This window comes from Podarcis raffonei, chromosome 1 (genome assembly GCF_027172205.1).
Source record: "Podarcis raffonei isolate rPodRaf1 chromosome 1, rPodRaf1.pri, whole genome shotgun sequence".
NCBI lineage: Eukaryota > Metazoa > Chordata > Lepidosauria > Squamata > Lacertidae > Podarcis > Podarcis raffonei.
Window position 1 is genome coordinate 10,981,291 of NC_070602.1, and position 20,098 is coordinate 11,001,388.

The window sequence follows — 20,098 nt, forward strand, 5'->3', positions numbered from 1 at the left end:
GTGGTTGGGATTAAATGAGGAGGGGGAGAACCATATACACCACTTGGGAGCTCCTTGGAGGAAAATGGTGGGATATAGATAAAATAAAAAGAAAGAGGGAGGAGCGTGAGAACCAGAAGAAAGACAGGTGACATCAGCTGCAACTACTTTTATCAGTGTGCGTTTAAAGGTAAATACGGGTTTCCCCCCGATTGTTAGGTCCAGTCATGACCGACTCTGGGGTTGCGGCGCTCATCTCGCTTTATTGGCCGAGGGAGCCGGCGTACAGCTTCCGGGTCATGTGGCCAGCATGACTAAGTGGTGAACCAGAGCAGCACACGGAAACGCTGTTTACCTTCCCATCAGAGCGGTACCTATTTATCTACTTGCACTTTGACGTGCTTTTGAACTGCTAGGTTGGCCGGAGCAGGGACCGAGCAATGGGAGCTCACCCCGTCACGGAGATTTGAACCACCAACCTTCTGATCGGCAAGTCCTAGGCTCTGTGGTTTACCCACAGCGCCACCCGCGTCCCGTATTGTCACAGTTAAACCTATGCAAAAAGAGCAATGCCCTAATTGTGACCCACTCCCACACACCAAAGAGTGAGTCTCCATGTGCGCACAAGAATGTCAGGGGCTGGATATGCACAGTTACTGGTGTCCTTGTGCCCCAGTACTCTTTCAGTGGCACTGTTTGCCCTTCCCACACTCAGTGGGGCTTAGACATATCTAGGACTGTGCTGTTACTTAGGAAAATATTGTCTAAATGAGTTCAAAATGTTTCTGGCTAAACGCATTTGGAATTTTTCTCCAAAGGAAATCACAGCATTTGTAGAGTTGGAAGAGACCCCATGGGCCATCTAGTTCAGCCTCCTGCAGTGCAGGAATCCTGCCCACAGCTATCCTTGAGTGGGCTCAAAGCACCAAGCTTCTGGTTAACAGCCAGACACACTGTGCCTCTGGGGAATGCTGGCTTAAAAGTGGTCTGCTACAAAATATATTGATTTGCCACCAATAAAAGTTGTTGCAATGAACTCTTGCCTGGCTTCTAAACTTGCAGAGACCTGTTCCGGGTTAGCGCCATCTCCTACCCTAATGCTCCATAATCTCGGGGGGGGGGGGAGTATTCCAAAGAGACCAAGTCATACTAAAGAGACCATACTAAAGAGACCAAGTCATACTACTAATGAAATGGAGGCACTTTCACATGAAAAAACTATGAACAAGTAGTGGTTATAGAATGTGTAAATGAATACTGTTCAGCCTACCATTTTACATGTCAGTAGAAGGGAAAGATTTAAAAGAGTCTGCAACATCGCATGCTTTCTGGATGCCTTTTAAGCTGGACCCCTGCCCACCCCCCACAGAAGTGACCAAATTTCCTTTCTGGTTTCTCACTAAGGAGTGTCATGGAATTCTTGCATCACAACCAAAAAAGGTCAAGTTCCTCTCTAGCTCTTTGTTTGCTTAAAGATGGTATTTGACATTCAGCTGAATTTATAAGAATTACAAACTGTGGCTTGCAGGCTAGAAAAGTGAGCCCCACGCTATAAATCAGGAACTTTAAAGCACAGTACTGCTTGTCTCCTTTTTCCTCTTTGGTTGTCACTTTTCACCTTGGGTTGCTGCCCAATTTCTTTCTAAAGCAGGCACAGGCAAACTCGGCCCTCCAGATGTTTTGAGACTACAATTCCCATCATCCCCTGACCACTGGTCTTGTTAGCTAGGGATGATGGGAGTTGTAGTCTCAAAACATCTGGAGGGCTGAGTTTGCCTATGCCTGTTCTAAAGCCTATCTCAATATTACCCCTTTCCACTAATTGCTGCACACGTTGCTGTCCTCCCCTCCAAATGCTGACATTTCAGATCCACCATCGTTATTCTTACATCCTGCTCCACCACTTTCTCCATATTAACCACCCGTTGTCCTGTCCTGTTCAGCCTGTATGCCTCTGTTTCAACAGCAGCCATCAAGATGCCTTTGCAAAGGTTTACAAGCAAGGCATGAAGGCAACTGTTGTCCCCTAGTGTTTATTCCCAGGAATCACCTGTGAGCACGGATATTTCAGCTACCTACCACAGCCATACTGAAATCGCTAGCAGCCTAAATTGTGCACTGGCCCTTGCCCAAATTTGTACCTTTTCCTTGCTTTGTGTTTATTTTCCTTTATCGACCCTCTTTCACTTCAGGCACTTGCTGCCTCTGCCTTCATCTGTATTGCTCTTTGGGGCTGGGAGTCCTGATCTAGCTTTGAAAGAAAGCCCTTGGAAAGCCATAATTCCTTTACGCACAGGGCCAACTATGTGGTCGCTTGCGGAAAATGCTTGGCTGCAAATGTCCTCACCCCTTCACGCATCTCAGGACTGAATAATGGCATGGTAACAGATGTCAGTATTAAAAGCTTGCTTTTGCTTGCCTTGAAGCAGCAGTGTATTTATCCTGGTTAGGCTATATTCTGGTATTTACTAAGCATGTATTCCAATTTGCTTACAGAATGGTTATATACAATGAACATTCACCTTCATTCATCCTGATTTGCTTTTGGGGTGCTTAGGTGTCTGCCTGTCAATCATTTGTTCACCCCTCACTTTTCAGTGTTTTCCCATCACTTCTGTAACTGCAAAGTCTGTTTTTTAAATAATAATAATAATCATAATTTGTTGCACTAGGATGACAAAACACTTTCATTCTGCACAATTGAAATAGATTCAGTTTATTGCATGTTATTGAATCCCTCCCTGGGGGAGAGAAGAATAAACTAAAATCTCTCTGTTTGCTTTCTCTGTACTTTGCCTAGTGTGGGAAAACATACTTTATTATTTTTTGCTTGTTGCTTCTTCATTTTGGAAATTGAGAGAGAAAAAGAGATACCTCAGTTTAAGTGAATTATGGCACAGCCTTCCCCAACCTGCTGCCCTCTGTTTCGACTACAATCCTCACCAAGTCAGCATGAGGGCACCAGGTTGACAAAAGGTATGTTATATTAGTCTCTCAAAAAAGGCTCCATTTTGAAAGTGCCAGTTAGTTATGACGTTTAAATGTGAGGTGAGGACAAATGCACTCTGGACGTGCTCAGAGACCGTCTTTTCTCCTGCTACAACTACAGCATTGGAAGGTGAGCCTGAAACACGATGTTGGGGACTCAGGGTGACCTTCTTTTTTTTCCTTTAAAGCAGCAACCCTTCCCTCAAATACTGCTTTTATTTCAGTTATTTTATCTCCCTCAGTCAACTGCCCCTTTCTCGTCATCCTGCTGCGTCATCGCTCCCCCCGCTCCCCCGAGCGCGCTCTTCGAATGTTCCCGACGCCGTTAGAAGCAAGTAGAAGGCGCTCGAGCTTCAAAGTTAAGTAGAAAGATGACGGGACTTTTTTTTCTGGTCGCGAGGCGCTGAGGGGAGGCACCCGAGCTGTTTTGCATAACGGCCGCCCAGAAGGCGTCTCGAAGAGCCAACCCTTTCGTCCCTCCGAGCCCCTATTGGTTGCCGGTGACATCAATCCTCTCCGTCCGATCTCGAGCCCTGTGGAAGCTTCTGGTTGGGACGAGCAGAGGCGGGAAGGAGGCATAGCGGAGCGATTGGTCAGAGGTCCGCGGTGTGCGTCACGATTGGCCGAGCGCGTTCTGGCAGGTTCCAGAAGCGGGAGCGCCGCGGGTATAAAAACTGAGGCGAAGGCGACGGCAACGGCAGATCGCACCTCAGAGCCGAAGCGAGAGCGTTCGTTGTGAGCGAAGCGGCGGGCGAGATACAGCCAAAACCACTACCGTGAGTGACTTTCCAGTCGGCGGAGCTTTCGAGAGGTACCTAACCGCGTTCCTGCAACCATGTCGGGCAAAGCGCCTGCCATAGGCATCGACTTGGGCACCACGTACTCCTGCGTGGGGGTCTTCCAGCATGGGAAGGTGGAGATCATCGCCAACGACCAAGGCAACCGCACCACGCCCAGCTATGTGGCCTTCACGGACACCGAGCGCCTCATTGGGGATGCAGCCAAGAACCAGGTGGCCATGAACCCCAACAACACCATCTTTGACGCCAAGCGCCTCATCGGCCGCAAATTCGACGACCCCACCGTGCAGTCCGACATGAAACACTGGCCTTTCCGTGTGGTGAGCGAGGCAGGGAAGCCAAAGGTGCAGGTGGAGTACAAGGGGGAGATAAAGACCTTCTTCCCTGAGGAGATCTCCTCTATGGTGCTGACCAAGATGAAGGAGATAGCCGAGGCTTACCTGGGGCGCAAGGTCCAGAGCGCTGTCATCACGGTGCCTGCCTACTTCAACGACTCGCAGCGCCAAGCCACCAAGGACGCTGGCACCATCACGGGGCTCAACGTGCTGCGTATCATCAATGAGCCCACGGCAGCCGCTATCGCCTATGGCTTGGATAAGAAAGGCAGCGGCGCCGGTGAGAAGAACGTGCTGATCTTTGACCTGGGAGGTGGCACTTTTGACGTCTCCATCCTGACCATCGAAGACGGCATCTTTGAGGTGAAGTCTACCGCAGGCGATACTCACCTGGGCGGGGAGGACTTTGACAACCGCATGGTGAGCCACTTTGTGGAGGAGTTCAAGCGCAAGCACAAGCGGGACATCGCTGGCAACAAGCGGGCAGTCCGGCGGCTGCGCACAGCCTGCGAGAGAGCCAAGCGCACCCTCAGCTCCTCCACCCAGGCTTCGATTGAGATTGACTCGCTGTTTGATGGGATTGACTTCTACACGTCCATCACCCGTGCCCGCTTTGAGGAGCTCAATGCCGATCTTTTCCGTGGCACCCTTGAGCCTGTGGAGAAGGCCCTGCGTGATGCCAAGCTCGACAAAGGGCAAATCAATGAGATTGTGCTCGTCGGTGGCTCCACCCGCATCCCTAAGATCCAGAAGCTGCTGCAGGACTTCTTTAACGGCAAAGAACTCAACAAAAGCATCAATCCCGATGAAGCTGTGGCCTATGGCGCTGCTGTGCAGGCTGCTATCCTGATGGGGGACAAGTCCGAGAATGTGCAGGACCTTCTGCTTCTTGATGTGGCACCGCTGTCGCTGGGTATCGAGACAGCTGGTGGTGTGATGACCGCCTTGATCAAACGCAACACAACTATTCCCACCAAGCAGACCCAGACCTTCACCACCTATTCAGACAACCAGAGCAGTGTGCTGGTGCAGGTGTATGAGGGCGAGCGGGCCATGACCAAGGACAATAATCTGCTGGGCAAGTTTGACCTGACGGGTATCCCGCCAGCCCCCCGCGGTGTTCCTCAAATTGAGGTCACATTTGACATTGACGCAAATGGCATCCTCAATGTCACAGCGGTGGACAAGAGCACCGGCAAAGAGAACAAGATCACAATTACTAATGACAAGGGCCGCCTCAGCAAAGACGACATTGACCGTATGGTCCAGGAAGCAGAGCGTTACAAGGCAGAGGATGAGTCCAACCGGGAACGGGTGGTTTCCAAGAATGCCCTAGAGTCCTATGCGTACAACATCAAGCAGACGGTGGAAGATGACAAGCTGAAAGGCAAGATTAGTGAGCAGGACAAGCAGAGGGTGCTTGAGAAGTGTCAGGAAGTGATCAGCTGGCTCGACCGCAACCAGATGGCTGAGAAGGAAGAATTTGAGCACAAGCAGAAGGAGCTGGAGAAGCTTTGCAACCCCATCATTGCTAAACTGTACCAGGGTGCTGGAGGAGCTGCGGGGGCTCCAGGCGGTGGGCCCACCATTGAAGAAGTAGACTAAACTACCATAGACTGGACTATAAGAGCAATTGCCATCTTCTGCTCTTCCCTTTTTCTTCAGTCAGTGCCATTGCTGGAGGGATTTTCCTGTGGGTGTGTATGGGAGGAGGTTGTTAACTTGCTCTCTGCCAGGGGAAGAAAAGCCAGCTTAAAAGTTTGTTGCAGATAATGTTTGTCTTTGTATTCAGATATCCATGCTAGTCTGTAGATTTCTGTTTCTTTATGTTCACTGTTTTTTAAAGTATCTACTTGAGCATTACAATTGAGGGAGAAACATTTCAAGAGAGCATGGAAAATGTTAAAACATACCCCAAAGAAAGGTTTTACCTTTTTTTGTAACTATTTGGTCTGGTTATTTTAAAATTTTGGTAATAAAAAGTTACTTGAAGCTTAACAATACCCTCCTTTTTCATTTTAAAAGTAAATGGTTTATGGGATAGAAGCGGTAGCAACTGTGGGTTTAAGTGCTCTAGTTGGGAAAATAGTTAAGCACTTGCACTCCTCCTGAAATGATTGTTGGGTTACAGGCAGAATATTTTATTGGTGGTCTGGCTTAGTCTGTTACTACTTGGCACAACTTTGCCACTATCCTTGATTTAAAAAAACCCCAGACAGAAATGCAGTAGGTAAACCTTTCTATCACTGTATATATATATATATACGTACTGGGACATGATTTTCAAGTCACTTCTCAGTAATGCAGTTGTTAAAGGTACAGGAGCTGTTAGAAAAAGTGGCACCCAGTTAACTGCAGTTAAGTCTTGCTGTGATTATCTTTAAAACTAAAAATTATCACGGGTTAAAGATTTCTGCACAATTGCCAGCTGGTCTAATGTCATAAAACAGAGATCCTTTCAACAGCTTAAGTGTTTTACTTCTGGCAGAGTCCAAAGCTAATTGGTTTCATACATCAGGGAAACTAAAGAGCCTTATTAAAAAGAATACTTAATAGAGGAGCTTTCCTTTATAATTAGCTTTACTATGTAATCAAACCAGCTCAGGAGCTGACAACAGCATAAAAACAGTTTGCTAACAAGGTGGAGCCAGATGCAAATGCTTGCATAAACTGGTTTTGGTATCTTATCTCTCTGAAGGGATGAAACAAATGGGGTCAGAATAGCAAAATCGTAAGAACTATTTTGGGGAGATTCTAGTTTCTCATGAAGTAATAACTTCCCAACTGCTGGTGGTGACCCTTGTAAAATATTTAAAGTTAACAGCTTGTAAAACTGCTTAGCTAGTGGAGCAGAAGAACTCTGTGTTGTGTGCTGATCTTGTCCACATATGGTGAAATCAAGGGCTGTAGCAAACTCGGGTTTAACTGATTTTATGGTAAAATTGACAAGGTCCTGCTGGGATGGTTTAACTGGAAGATTCTTGAATGAAAGACTAGGTAGCTGAATGTGGTTTCTATATCTGGAAGGAAAAAATGACCACTTCTCAAATACCTTTAAAAAATCATAATACTGGATATTATCAGTTCAATCCAAGGATTCCCCAAACAGACTGGATCCAGGAGCCTTGGTGAATGACCTAGAAATGGAACCGAGTACAGTGTGGGTGGGTACGTAGGGAGGTATTATTTGTAACAGCTAATCACAGCACAGCTAAAACTTAAATCTAGGTTACTACCTACATAGGTATTTTTCATTGTCCTATTGCATAGGTATTTTTACAGCCTAGTTACTGTTAGTAAAGTCTGTCTGAAGTGGAGAACACTTTCTAGCATATGCCAAGTCCTTAGTTTTGTTTTTCATTTTCCTTATAGGGTTACGATAAAATAATGGGTGGGAGGATTCCCATACTTTTTAAATATAGGTATAGATGAGATTTTGGCAGGGGTGCCTTTTTCATGCTTTGCGTGGCAAGTAGCACACCTACCAATGTTGCTTTTTCAATGTTTGTTTTCCTTGAAACAACCCACACAGCTGGTTCCATCTTAAGGCTGCATATACTGTATGTTCTGAGCAGCCTCTGCCAAGCAGGAGCCCTCCAGATGTTGAGGACCACAACTCACATCAGCCCCAGCTAGGATGGCTATATGATGCTTGGCTGATTGGGGCAGATCTGCTTATTAGCCTTCATGCCACCTGTGTCATCATACAGCCATGTTGGCTGGGACCGATGGAAGTTGTAGTCCCAAACATCTGGAGAGCTCCTGGGAGGCTGATTTTGAGGATGCTTCTGGTAAATCTAAGTGCCCCCCTACTGAGAGATTCTGGAACACAATAGATTCTCACACGCTACTATGAACTGATCAATTAAGTTCACTGGAGGATAGGTGCCTCTACTTGCTCCCCTGCCCAGCCACCTTTTTTCCTGTCGATCCAGATTAAACTATTGTAAGAAGCCATCTTTCTTTATTAACAGCCTACATGAAGCAGAAAGGAACGGCATTCACACCATACATTTAAAGCACAAATCCTTCCCCAAAGAACCCTGGGAAATGTAGTTTACCCCCACAGAGCTACAATTCCCAGCACCTTAACCAACTACAGTTCCCAGGATTCTTGGGAGTGGGGAGTCATGAACTTCAAATATATAGTGTGTAGACAGTTGCAGTTTCCTATTGCTAAGCTAGACCTGATAGGCTTCCGCAAGATGGCTGTTCTGTGTTCTCATCAGTATCGGAAGAATCTGAGCACCTCCATACTAGGCTACAGAGCTGTACATATATTGCAGGTAGTCTGTGTTTATATTTATACCCTGATTTCAACTAAGATTGGCTCCCAACGTGTCTTAGAATTAAAATCTCCAGAAAGTTACAATATAATTAGGGGCATGTTGGTAAGGAGAGGCAGCCTCTTCTGGCATTTGGTGAAACTTTTCAGATTCTAGGCTTTACAGAGGGCTAGACCAAACCTTGCCATGTGGACTTCAGTGGGATTTACTCCCTTAGTCAGGCTCTTGCGGCTTCCAAATGTGGTAAAAGAGATTTCATACCCTCGCTGGAACAGAAATGCTTGACACACCCATTGGGATGAGAGCAGACAGGCTTGATGTTGCTTGCTCTTTTCAAGTGTTATCGTTGAAGGAGTTTCTGTTTACATGACAGTAAAGGCATCAAGAAAACCTATGAAAGTGGGGTGGAGGAGGAGGAGAAAGAAAGGAAATCAGATTTTGGGTACCAGAAATTGGAACTGAAGTCATCAGAGCCCTTTTAGGAGAGCGAGGAACATTAATCCAGCTGTACTAAAATATCTTTACTGCCTCCACTTCTTCTGGGCTCAATTCAAAGCTCTACTTTTGTCCTCGAAAGCCTTAAATTGATGTGGCTACGCTGTGGCCCTCCCAGATGTTGAACTACAACTCCCATCATGCCCAGCCAGCATGACCAGTGGTTGGGTTTAATGGCAGTTGTAGTTCAGCAATAGCTTGTGGGAAGGACACAAGCTATTGCTGTGGTAGGGACTGTGCCTTACATGTGAAAGGTCCTGGATTCCATCCCTCTAGAGAGGGCTGGGAATGCTCCCTGCCTGAACCCCTGGACAGGTGCTGCCAGTAAGTGTTGGCAGTACTTGGTCTGATTCTGATTCTTATAATATAGAGCAATCAGAAAGCCATTGTAACTTGCTCCTTTTCCAAAAGCTTTTCAGAAGCCTCTGCGAGGGGGTGCTACTGGCCGAGCTGGCAGGTGAACATGGGCCTATGTTTTGAGGATTGGGCCCCATTTCCTGCCATGCCCTCACCATGCTCCTATTTTGCAGGGGGTGGGCGGGGGACTTAGCAGCAATGTAGGCAGCCCAAGAGGCAGCAAACCCAAATCCTCACACCCTGCTGGATTTTAGGTTTGGATTGTGCAGTCAGTCCTGCCTGCTTTAAGTGGCCTGGGTTTGAAGAAGGTTAAGGATCATCTTCTATATGAACCCACTCCTCAATTAAGAACTTCATGTGCCCTTCTAAGGTACCCCCCCTTTCAAGTTAGACAGGTAACTATTGGAGAGAGGTGCTTTTCTGTGGTAACACTGAAATTATGCAATTCTCTCCTTAGAGATGTTCACCTGGCGTCATCTTTCCAGAACCAGGTAAAACCTCTGCTCTCATGGTAATGCCTAGGTTGCAGGATTGGTCCCTGTATGGGACAGCTTCATGCTCCCCCATCACTCTACCTGGACACTGAGGTCCAGCGCCAAGGGCCTTCTGGTGGTTCCCCCACTGTGAGAAGCCAAGTTAGAGGGAACCAGGTGGAGGGCCTTCTCAGTAGTGGCACCTGCCCTGTGGAACACCCTCCCACCAGAAGTCTACTACCAGACTTTTAGAAGACATCTAAGGCAGCCCTGTTTAGGGAAGCTTTTAATGTTTGATGCATTACTGTATTTTAATATTTTGTTGGAAGCTGCCCAGAGTGGCTGAGGAAGCCCAGCCAGATGGACGGGGTACAAATAAATTATTATTATTATTATTATTATTATTATTATTATTATTATTATTATTATTGTCGTTGTTGTTGTTGTTGTTGTTGTTGTTGTTGTTGTTGTTGTTGTTGTATGTGGAATCCTTTTAATGGCTTTTACCAGCTCCCCCCCCCCCAAATCTACTGGTGTGGGCTGCCTTTACATTTTTGAAGCTTTAACATTGGTTTTGATATTTTTTTCCTATTGCTTGCCATAAGCTACCCTTAGTCCTTTTCTGGTGAAAGCAGGCTATTTAGTTTGCATGCATGCATAAATGCCGAATTCTGACAAACCTTTGGGGCGAAAAGGAGGCCTAATCATGTGCTGGGGCGTAGGAATAATTTCAGCAATAATTTATTGTGAGCTATTTTATTTGCTGCTAAGGAAATCCTTGAGAATTACAGGTTTTTGCGTGAGTTCCATAGATTTCATAAAACCATAGGGTTGGAAAGGATACCAGGGGTCATCTAGTCCAACCCCAGCAGTGCAGGAATCTTGCCCACTGCTGTCTCTGGGTGGGCTTGAACCACCAACCTTCTGGTTAACAGCCAGATGCAATGACCCATTGCACCAGAGTTCAATAGGCTCTTAACGATATTTATTCTGCAAAAAGGAGCATCTCTACCCCCATCGTTCAGCTGAGGTCCACTTCTGAGGGTCTTCTGGCGGTTCCCTCACTGTGAGAAGTCAAGTTACAGGGAACCAGGCACAGGGCCTTCTCGGCAGTGGCGCCTGCCCTTTGGAATGCCCTCCCATGTCAGGGAGATAAAGAATTACACAACGTTTAGAAAACATCTGAAACATTTAGAAAACATTAGGGAAGTTTTTAATGTCTGACATCTTATTATTTTTTATATTTTACTAGAAGCAACCCAGATGGCCGGGGTATAAACAAGAAAATAATAATAATATAATATAATATAATATAATATAATATAATATAATAATATAATAATACAATATAACAACAACAATACTTGATAAGGAATAAGGAATAAAACAACTTCCCTTTTCCAACTTGTGAAAAAACACAACCTGAAGTAGCCATGTTTCACTTTCTTAGTGGTGCAGGAAATCTAGGTATGTAGACAGGACCCTAGCTCAGTGGTTAAGAGTATCTTCCTTGCATGCTGTGAAGGTTCAGGGTTCAATCCTTGGCATCTCCAATTAAGGCTGGGAGAGACTCCTTGCCTGAAATCCGGGACAGCTGCTGCCAATCACTGTAGACCACGCTGAGCTAGATGGGCTCCATATAAAGCAGATTCCTATGTTCTTAGAATGAATAATAGAATCTTAGAGTTGGAAGGGACCCCAAGGGTCATCCAGTCCAACCCCCTGCAATGCAGGAATCTCAGCTAAAGCTAAAGATGACCATGACAGATGACCATCCAACCTCTGTTTAAAATCCTTCAATGAGTCCACCGCCTCTCGTGGGAGTCCACGCCACTGCTGAACGGCTCTTACTCTCAGACAGTTTTTCCAAGTGTTTAGTCGGAATCTCATTTCTTGCAACTTGAAGCCATTGGTTCGAGTCCTACCCTCCTGAGCAGGAGAAAACAAGCATGCTCCCTCCTCCACATGACAGCCCTTGAAATATTTGAAGATGGATATCCTATCTCCTCTGCTGTTTTCCAGGGTAAACCTACCCAGCTCCTTCAACCGTTCCTCATAAGGCTTGGTTTCCAGACCCTTATCATCTTGGTCACCCTCCTCTGCACACGTTCTAGCTTGTCAACATCCTTCTTAAATTGTGGTGCCCAGAATTGGACACAGTATTCCCAGTGCGGTCTGACTAAGGCAGAATAGAGTGGTACTATTACTTCCCTTATTCTGGACACTATACTTCTGTTGATGTAGCCTAGAATAGAATTTGCTTTTTTTGCTGCTGCATCACACTGTGGACTCATGTTAAGCTTGAGGTCCACCAAGACCCCTAGATCCTTTTCACAGGTACTGCTAGTAAGCCAGGTGTCCCCCATCCTATATTTGTGCATCTGGTTCTTCCTGCCTAAGGGCAGAACCTTACATTTGTCCCTGTTGAAGTTCATTTTGTTAGCTTGCGCCCAGTTCTCCAATCTGTTAAGGTCATTTTGAATTATGATTCTGTCTTCTGCAGCGTTAGGTACCCCTCCCAGTCTGGTGTCACTGCAAATTTGATGAGCATCATCTCAATTCCTTCATCCAAGTCATTTATAAAGACGTGGAACAACAATGGGCCCAGGGCAATTCTCTTAAATCTCATTTAAACTCAAAGTTCATTTTGAGCAAGCAATAATACAGTTTGCTGCCCTTAACTGCAACAGAAACTAGCTGGGCTGGCACTTAGGTCATATTGACACTATATGTATAAAGCACATGCTTCTTTCTAAAGAATATTGGGAGCTATAGTTTACCCAGAGCTCAAACTACAGCTCCCAGGATTCCTTGGGGTGGAAACCATGTTTTAAATGGGCTTTAAATAGATCTTCCACTGTGTTTGAGGGGGTGTGTGGGACTGGTTGCATGGAGCACAGAGCTCCGTCAGCTCCAAGTCCCTTAGCAGCTGTCACTTGAGATCTCTGCCGGAAGGTAGGGCCATCTCTGCAAATACTCGATTTGACTAAAGGAACCGTCAGGCAGCATTTAAACAAATTCTTGTGCCGTTTGGCTTAGTGCACAGTTCCTTTTCCTGACGTGCTTGTTCTGTGCCATAATGTAGTCTGGATTTTGTCGGTCGACCCTACAGTAAAGCAAGCAAGTGAAGTAAAGACCCTTCTCAGAAATGTCATATGGCAAACTTCTCCCAAATCTAGATTTTTAAAAAATGCTTCAGTCTTTTGGCTTGATAGGCACAACTTCTACAGGACTTGAATTTGCAAGATCTGAACGCAACCCCGAGGGTGATGGGAGTGTTTGGGCGTGGTTGGCATCCTGCAGGTGATGCTCTGCATTTAGCCCAGCAGACGGCTGCAATGGAGGGGACCGTGGGCACAATGCATCCCAGATGGTATTTCCTCTCTCTTTGATGTGCCTTATGAAAGAAAAACTTGAAAGTTGGCTAGAAAACGCTCTGGAATTAAAGAGGGCAATCTACTAGGGACATCTTCTGAAGCAATTGTTCCAGGCCTTTGAGCAATTCTCATGAATGTTTCCATGGAGCTTATGCTGGAGACTGTCCTGGTGAAATTGTGCCCTTGAGTCAGAAATAAATGAATTGCTTTACCTTCATGGCTACCTTTGACAGTCTGCAAAGAAGATTTCTGGGAGCAAAGTGGCACATAGGGAAAGGAGAAGGAGTGACTGTTTAGTTGGAGAGGAAGATTCTCCCCCAAACAGACAGAATATTATTGGGGAGCTGTTCATTCTCTACCCAGATAAAACAGGCATTATCAGATTTGAAGGAAACTTTCCAGCCAGGTGAAAACACTCAGGGAAATCTGGGGAGGGAACATGGCCTGGGAAAAGTCCCAAGGGTCAGGTTGAAAGGCCTGAAGGGCAACATTCTGTCAGGGGACCACAGGCTCTCCATCCCTGGTTTGTAGCTGTATAAAAGCAGACCTGTAAATAAGCCCACAAAAATTACAATCCCTGTGCATCCTCCGCGGACAGCAAGGAGACACAGACTGCTAGCCTCTTAGCACACTAATAAAAAGGGGGGAAAGGAAAGGAAATTCTGTGTGCAATGCAAACTGTTGGAGAAGCAATAGAACAATCTGATCCTCTGTCAAAAGCCTGCAGCATTTCTTTGATGGTTGTGGAGAAAGAGACTTTTCTTTCTTGGTGGCTATCAGCAAGTTGGTGTAGGAAGGTTGGAGTGATCCATTCCTCTGCCTCCAGCCTGCTTATTTGCTACAGAGTATACCTGGGTGCCTATGGTTGTTAAATACGAGGCAGATATAAAAGCAACAGCAATATATATAATAATAATAATAATATTATAATTTTTTATCTATACGCCACCCATCTAGCTGGGCTTCCTCAGCCACTCTGGGTGGCTTCCAACAAAATATTAAAATACAGTAATGCATCAAACATTAAAAGCTTCCCTAAACATGCTGCCTTCAGATGTCTTCTAAAAGTCTGGTAGTTGTTGTTCTCTTTGACATCTGGTGGGAGGGCGTTCCACAGGGCGGGTGCCACTACCGAGAAGGCCCTCTGCCTGGTTCCCTGTAACATGGCTTCTCGCAGTGAGGGAACCACCAGAAGGCCCTTGGTGCTGGACCTCAGTGTCCAGGCTGAGTGGTGGTGGTGGAGACGCTCCTTCAGGTATACTGGACCGAGGTCATTTAGGGCTTTAAAGGTCAGCACCAACACTTTGAATTGTGCTCGGAAATGTACTGGGAGCCAATGTAGGTCTTTCAAGACTGGTGTTATGGGGAAGGGACATAACTCAGAGGCAGAGCATCTGTTTTGCATGCAGAAAGACCTGGGTTCAATCCTGGCATCTCCAAGTAGGGCTGGAAATAACAGAATCATAGAACTGTATAATTGGAAGGTACCATGAAGATCGTCTAGTCCAAACTTCTGCAATGTATGTTCCCTGTCTGAAACCCTGGAGAACTGCTGATTGTAGACTATTATTGAACCAGATGTCCCAACGGTCTGACTCAGCATAAGGCAGCTTCCTATTATACTATCACAAAGGTAGGCAACAAGAGCGCCATAGATTTTTTTCAAGTCTGACTTCTTTTGTCTTTGGCTGTGTACACACTCTTATTTGCTCTGCATCCCATGTCCCATCCCCACCCCCCTTCTGGTTTGTGAAGCTGTATACACATGACATTAGCCATAATCTACATCTACCCTGCAGTTTCTTGAAGAATACTGTATTTTGATGCATTCCCCTCAAAACCAGCTTCGATCCGATTTGAAAAGCTACATGAAAGCATCCATGCCACTGGGGCAGACCAACGCTGGGCAACTTGGAAACACGTGCACCTCACTGCATTTTAAGCCAGTAACATACACACAGCCTTTGTCTTCAAATACAATGGGTGTGGATCCTGTGATTAGCGTTTTGCACAAGAACCTGGGAGTACTGGAATCGAACGCCAGCTAAGCTGTATTGTCTCTCTGTGCTCTTGAGCAATTTGCTTTCTCTCGGCCATTTGGCTTTTCATCTGCCAAATGGGCCTTTTTAATAATGCACAGGGACATTAAAGCGGATGAATCAGGATGCCTGCGACCCAAAACGCTATATGAATGATGCGTGGAGATGATTCTGCAAAATGCTGGAGCAGAAAGCCAAATTGTGTATACGGTGCTAAGAAATCCGTCTGCCCTGAATGTTGTTTTCTCCTTGTGGCGTGTTCACAATCAAAGGTTAGCAGCTAGAACAACCGCAGCATGCATTCCCAGCAGCATCAAAATAGTTGGCACCATCTTAAATTAACAAATAAAAATAAAAAGAGGAGCAGAGAGGGGTAGGGAGCCTTTTATTAGTGTGAGCAGCTGGCTATTCAGGTTTTTAAAAGTTACATTCCCTTCCCATAAGTGGCACTCCGTGCTAATTGAAACTTTCTCTCACTGAAGGCTTTAATGTAAAGCCAGTGTTGCTGCTGGCCATGAACTTCAGCCAGAATAGGTCTGTGCAGCCCTAGCTGCAGCCTTGGCATGGCAAAGGGTAGCCGCCTTCAACACATGAAGCAGTACAATTATGGACCAACTTGTGTGTTCAGTAGCAAACACAGATCTGGAAACTCTGGCAACTCCTTGGCTTCAAAACAACCGTGGGGGGTGGCGGTGGTGATTTTTGAAGAGGAGAAGCATCATGTGTGGAAGGGGCTTATGCCTTCCCCCTCCCCATCACTTTTCCATGGGAACTTACGCAATATAGTACATGCATTGAGGAAACCCAGTTTAGGAAAGTTAACAGCAGAGTTTTTTGGAGGGAGGGGGAGGCAGGGGATCAGGTTAGGGAAAAGCGTTAAGCACATACGCTCCTCTCCCCACACTGTAATGAAGAAGAAGCAGCTGGGGCTGTAACCTCAGGTTACAGATGCTTTGGGTTGCGCAATTTCGGGTTGCGCACCACGCCGAACCAGGAAGTACCTGAACGGGTTACTTCTGGGTTTCGGGGCTTGCGCAGAAGCGCCTAGATCCCGGTTTGCACATGCACAGAAGCACCGAATTGCAACCCATGCATGCGCAGATGGTTGCGGACACTGCGGGTTGCGAACGTGCTTCCTGCACGGATCACATTCGCAACCTGAGCGTCCATGGTAATTTCATTATTTGTCACTCTGGGTGGCTTCCAGAACATAAAGGTAAAGGTAAAGGTACCCCTGCCCGTACGGGCCAGTCTTGACAGACTCTGGGGTTGTGCGCCCATCTCACTTAAGAGGCCAGGGGCCAGCGCTGTCCGGAGACACTTCCAGGTCACGTGGCCAGCGTGACAAAGCTGCATCTGGCGAGCCAGCGCAGCACACGGAAACGCCGTTTACCTTCCCGCCAGTAAGCGGTCCCTATTTATCTACTTGCACCTGGGGGTGCTTTCGAACTGCTAGGTTGGCAGGCGCTGGGACCGAGGAACGGGAGCGCACCCCGTTGCGGGGAGTCGAACCGCCAACCTTTCGATCGGCAAGCCCTAGGCGCTGAGGCTTTTACCCACAGCGCCACCCGCGTCCCGCTTCCAGAACATACAGAACCATAATAAAACGTCAAACACTAAAAGCTTTCCTATACAGGGCTGCCTTCGGATGTCTTCTCTCCTTGACATCTGATGGGAGGCTGTTTCACACAAGAGGGTGCAACTGCCGAGAAGGCCCTTCTGCCTGGTTCACTGTAACCTCACTTCTTGCAGGCAGAGAACCACCAGGAGGCCGTCAGAGCTGGACTTCAGTGTTCGGGCTGAATGACGTGTTTGGAGACGCTCTTTCAGGTATACAGGGCTGGTGGCCATTTAGAGCTTTAAAGGTCAGTACCAACATTTTGAATTGTACTCAGAAGCGTCCAAAACGGGTGGGGAACCTGTGGCCCTCGGATGTTCATGGCCTCCAGTTCCCATTGCTCCTGACGGCTGACCATGCTGGCAGGCCAGAGATTCCCCACTACTGATCTAAGAGCAAAGAGAAGATGTTTCTTACTTCAGAGGTGGTGTGTGTGCCCTTATGCAAATTAGCTGGTTAAAACTCATACAGTGGATTGGCTTTCTTTAATCAGGCAACTAGCGTAATAATTTGTCACTGAAGGCACCTGGGCATGCAGAAACCAGCTTCCTTTTCAAAGGTAAAATTCACACTCGTTGCTCCACCCTAAATTGGCAAGCAATCTGTACAATGTTGTCCAGAAAGTTCGTTTCCCTTCTCTACTATGCGGATGTGGTTAATCATGTGTGATACTGTATAATGTATGAGAAGAAAAGAGCATTGCATAGGGGCCAAAAAGTAACTGGCACCCCCAGGATTAGCTTCATTAACAAGGATTCTTGAGCCATTTAATCCTGTGTTTTTTTTCTTCCAACCATTCTACCTGCCAAGCCTTTCTCTGTTCTTCCTGCCAAAAAAAATGCTACCCCTAACACACACACACACCTCGACACCAACAACACCTGATGGCAGAGGATGAGCTGGGTCAAATGGAAAAATACAGAAGAGCAGATCAGGGTGAGTTTAATGTTCTTGGTTTCTGTCCCCGAGGCAAGGAGCTACTTATTGAGAACAGGAAGGGAACATTTGGCAGGTAAGCGGCCAATGCAGAAATAAACAGAACGGCAGCTGCTGTGCAGGGAACGAATTCAGCGCTGCATAGTCGAGTGCAAAGGTAGTTGTGCCATAATAATTCCCTAAGAAACCAGATCTGACATCCACAGACTTTTCGAGGGCCAAGACCTGAAGGCATTTCCATTTTATTTCAGTCTTTCTCCGTGGAATGCAAGGCATTCCTCAGACACAATGCTTTTGCGGGGAGAGTTTAAGGCTTATTAGTTTAAATAAAGGCTATGATATACGGGATTATGTAACACATGTTTATATAACACAAACCTTTCAGGACTGTAACTAAGAAACACTGTTCTTTTTTCTGAGGTATATGGACACTGCATATTTGAGTCCAAAAACCTAGGGTGCAAATCATAACAAGTAAAGCTATCAGCCACATACCCTCTGGTGTTTCTCCAATGAAAATAGGAACGTCCTATTCAACAACAACAACAACAACAGCAATGATAATGATTTAACTATTTATACCCCGCTCACCTGACTGGGTTGCCCCAGCCATTCTGGGCGGCTTCCAGAACATATAAAATCATAACAAAACATTAAACATTTAAAAACTTCCCTATACAGGGCGGCCTTCAGATGTCTTCTAAAGGCTATATGGTTACTTATCTCCTTAATTCGGGGGTCACATAACTCCATACCCTCCAACATTTTTCCAATGAAAATAGGGACATCCTAAGGAAAAGCAGGACATTGCGAGATCAAATCAGGAACTGGGATGGCTTCTGTAAATCCAGGACTGTCCCTGGAAAATAGGAACATTTAGAAGATCTGCACCCAATTAAAAAAATATTATTTAATTGAGCATGAGCGTTTAAGTCAGCTAACTGATTTAGTGCAGCTGCATAAATTTGCATGTAAAGGGGGGGAAAGTAGGGACGCATCTTCTGAGGTGACACTTGCAACTTGCAGTTATTATCAGGATGGAAATTAAATCTGTTGATTTAATTGAGGGCACTTTTTTAGTTCATCAATACGGTATGTTCTAACTCGTTCTTCTTCAATTGCTGAGTTGGGAGTCAGACCGACTGTTGGGTCAGAGCCTGATCTAAGGTGATTTGCAACAACAGAATTAGCACCATACATACATATGGTAAAAAATAATGATTAAGAAACAGGCCTCCAAATGCATGTTTGGGTTAAACAGTGGGGGCCTGGGTCTGAAAAGGTTGGAGGCTTTTGATAACTGAATAGCCAGAGTCAAAACAAAAAAAAAAATTTCCTTTCCAGTAGCACCTTAAAGACCAACTAAGTTAGTCAGACTTAATAAGCACATGCTGATGACAGAAGAATCTATCTTCACTGTGCCTCTTTCTTATTACCCTGTTTTTGATACTGCTTTTGAAGCGTTGCCTCGACGCAACTCCAAAACCTCGTTTGTTTCCAAATCTGCTTCTCTTCTTGTTCTTGATAAATATGCGGCATTGCTGCCAAGGCTCCAGAATATCCTTGGCAGCCCACAATAGCAACTGCAAACACAACATACAGTGTGCTGTTGTTTAAAAAAGGTCACAGGGTGCAGGCAGAGAAGTAAGCCGAGCTCAGAGCGGGCGTTGCGCGGGGACCTGAGCGACCATCAGCAAGCTCTTTCAGCAGGGATGCACGATTTAATGAAAGGAATTGGGGAGGATTTAGGTGCACAAATGGGTGGAAACGTAAGGTGACACCCTCTTCTTGGGCATGAGTCAAAGTCATTCTGATGCCATGTTTGCAGTCCGCTCTACTCTCCCAGTGCAAGCCTCTGTGTGTGCATCAATGCATAACAGCCAAAACCTCAATGCAGGTAGCTTAATAAATTTAAAGTTAAATACATATTAAACACAAACTAAATCCGATTTTGTAAAACTGCTGCCAGGTTGCCACTACCTGCGGCAAGGCCTTTTGGGTAGTGGCACAACTGTGGAAAACTCCCCCAACCTAGGAGCATTATTAACATTCTGGGACTTTAAAAAAACAACAACTACCACATTCCAGTTCACCCAGGCATTTGATGGCTGAAAAGATAATTGATCCTGGCAACCCTGAAATCATGGTGTGGATATATGATTGTTTTTAGATGCTCACAGTGTTAAAACATTTTTTTTAAATTATTTTTCAGTGGCGCTGCTTTGCTGCTTGACACCCTCGGCTCCTTTGGGGAGGGAGGGTGATACTGAAATTTAACTGATTTTAAATTTAACTGTTTTTAAAATAAAACAGATAAATAAATATTACACACATATATGTGTGTGAGAGAGAAAAATGAGCGCAGGCAGTTCACTCAGAAAGCAAGCAATCCTGCTCAGAAGTAGCACCTATTTT

At 45.9% G+C, this 20,098-nt stretch overlaps 2 protein-coding genes across 2 annotated transcripts in view; both read left to right on the forward strand.

Moving 5' to 3' along the window:
• PPP1R36 (protein phosphatase 1 regulatory subunit 36) overlaps nt 1–20,098 on the forward strand; it is a 75,569-nt gene that overhangs the window by 21,124 nt on the left and 34,347 nt on the right. The gene's annotated exons all lie outside the window — the stretch shown is intronic.
• HSPA2 (heat shock protein family A (Hsp70) member 2) lies at nt 3,546–6,103 on the forward strand. Its single transcript, XM_053405084.1, has one exon. It carries the CDS (start codon nt 3,803–3,805, stop codon nt 5,705–5,707), a length of 1,905 nt encoding a protein of 634 aa, XP_053261059.1. The 5' UTR covers nt 3,546–3,802; the 3' UTR covers nt 5,708–6,103.

Excerpts from the sequence above, each read along its gene's own strand:
- HSPA2 (XM_053405084.1), top strand. The coding sequence starts at position 3,803 with ATGTCGGGCAAAGCGCCTGCCATAGGCATCGACTTGGGCACCACGTAC.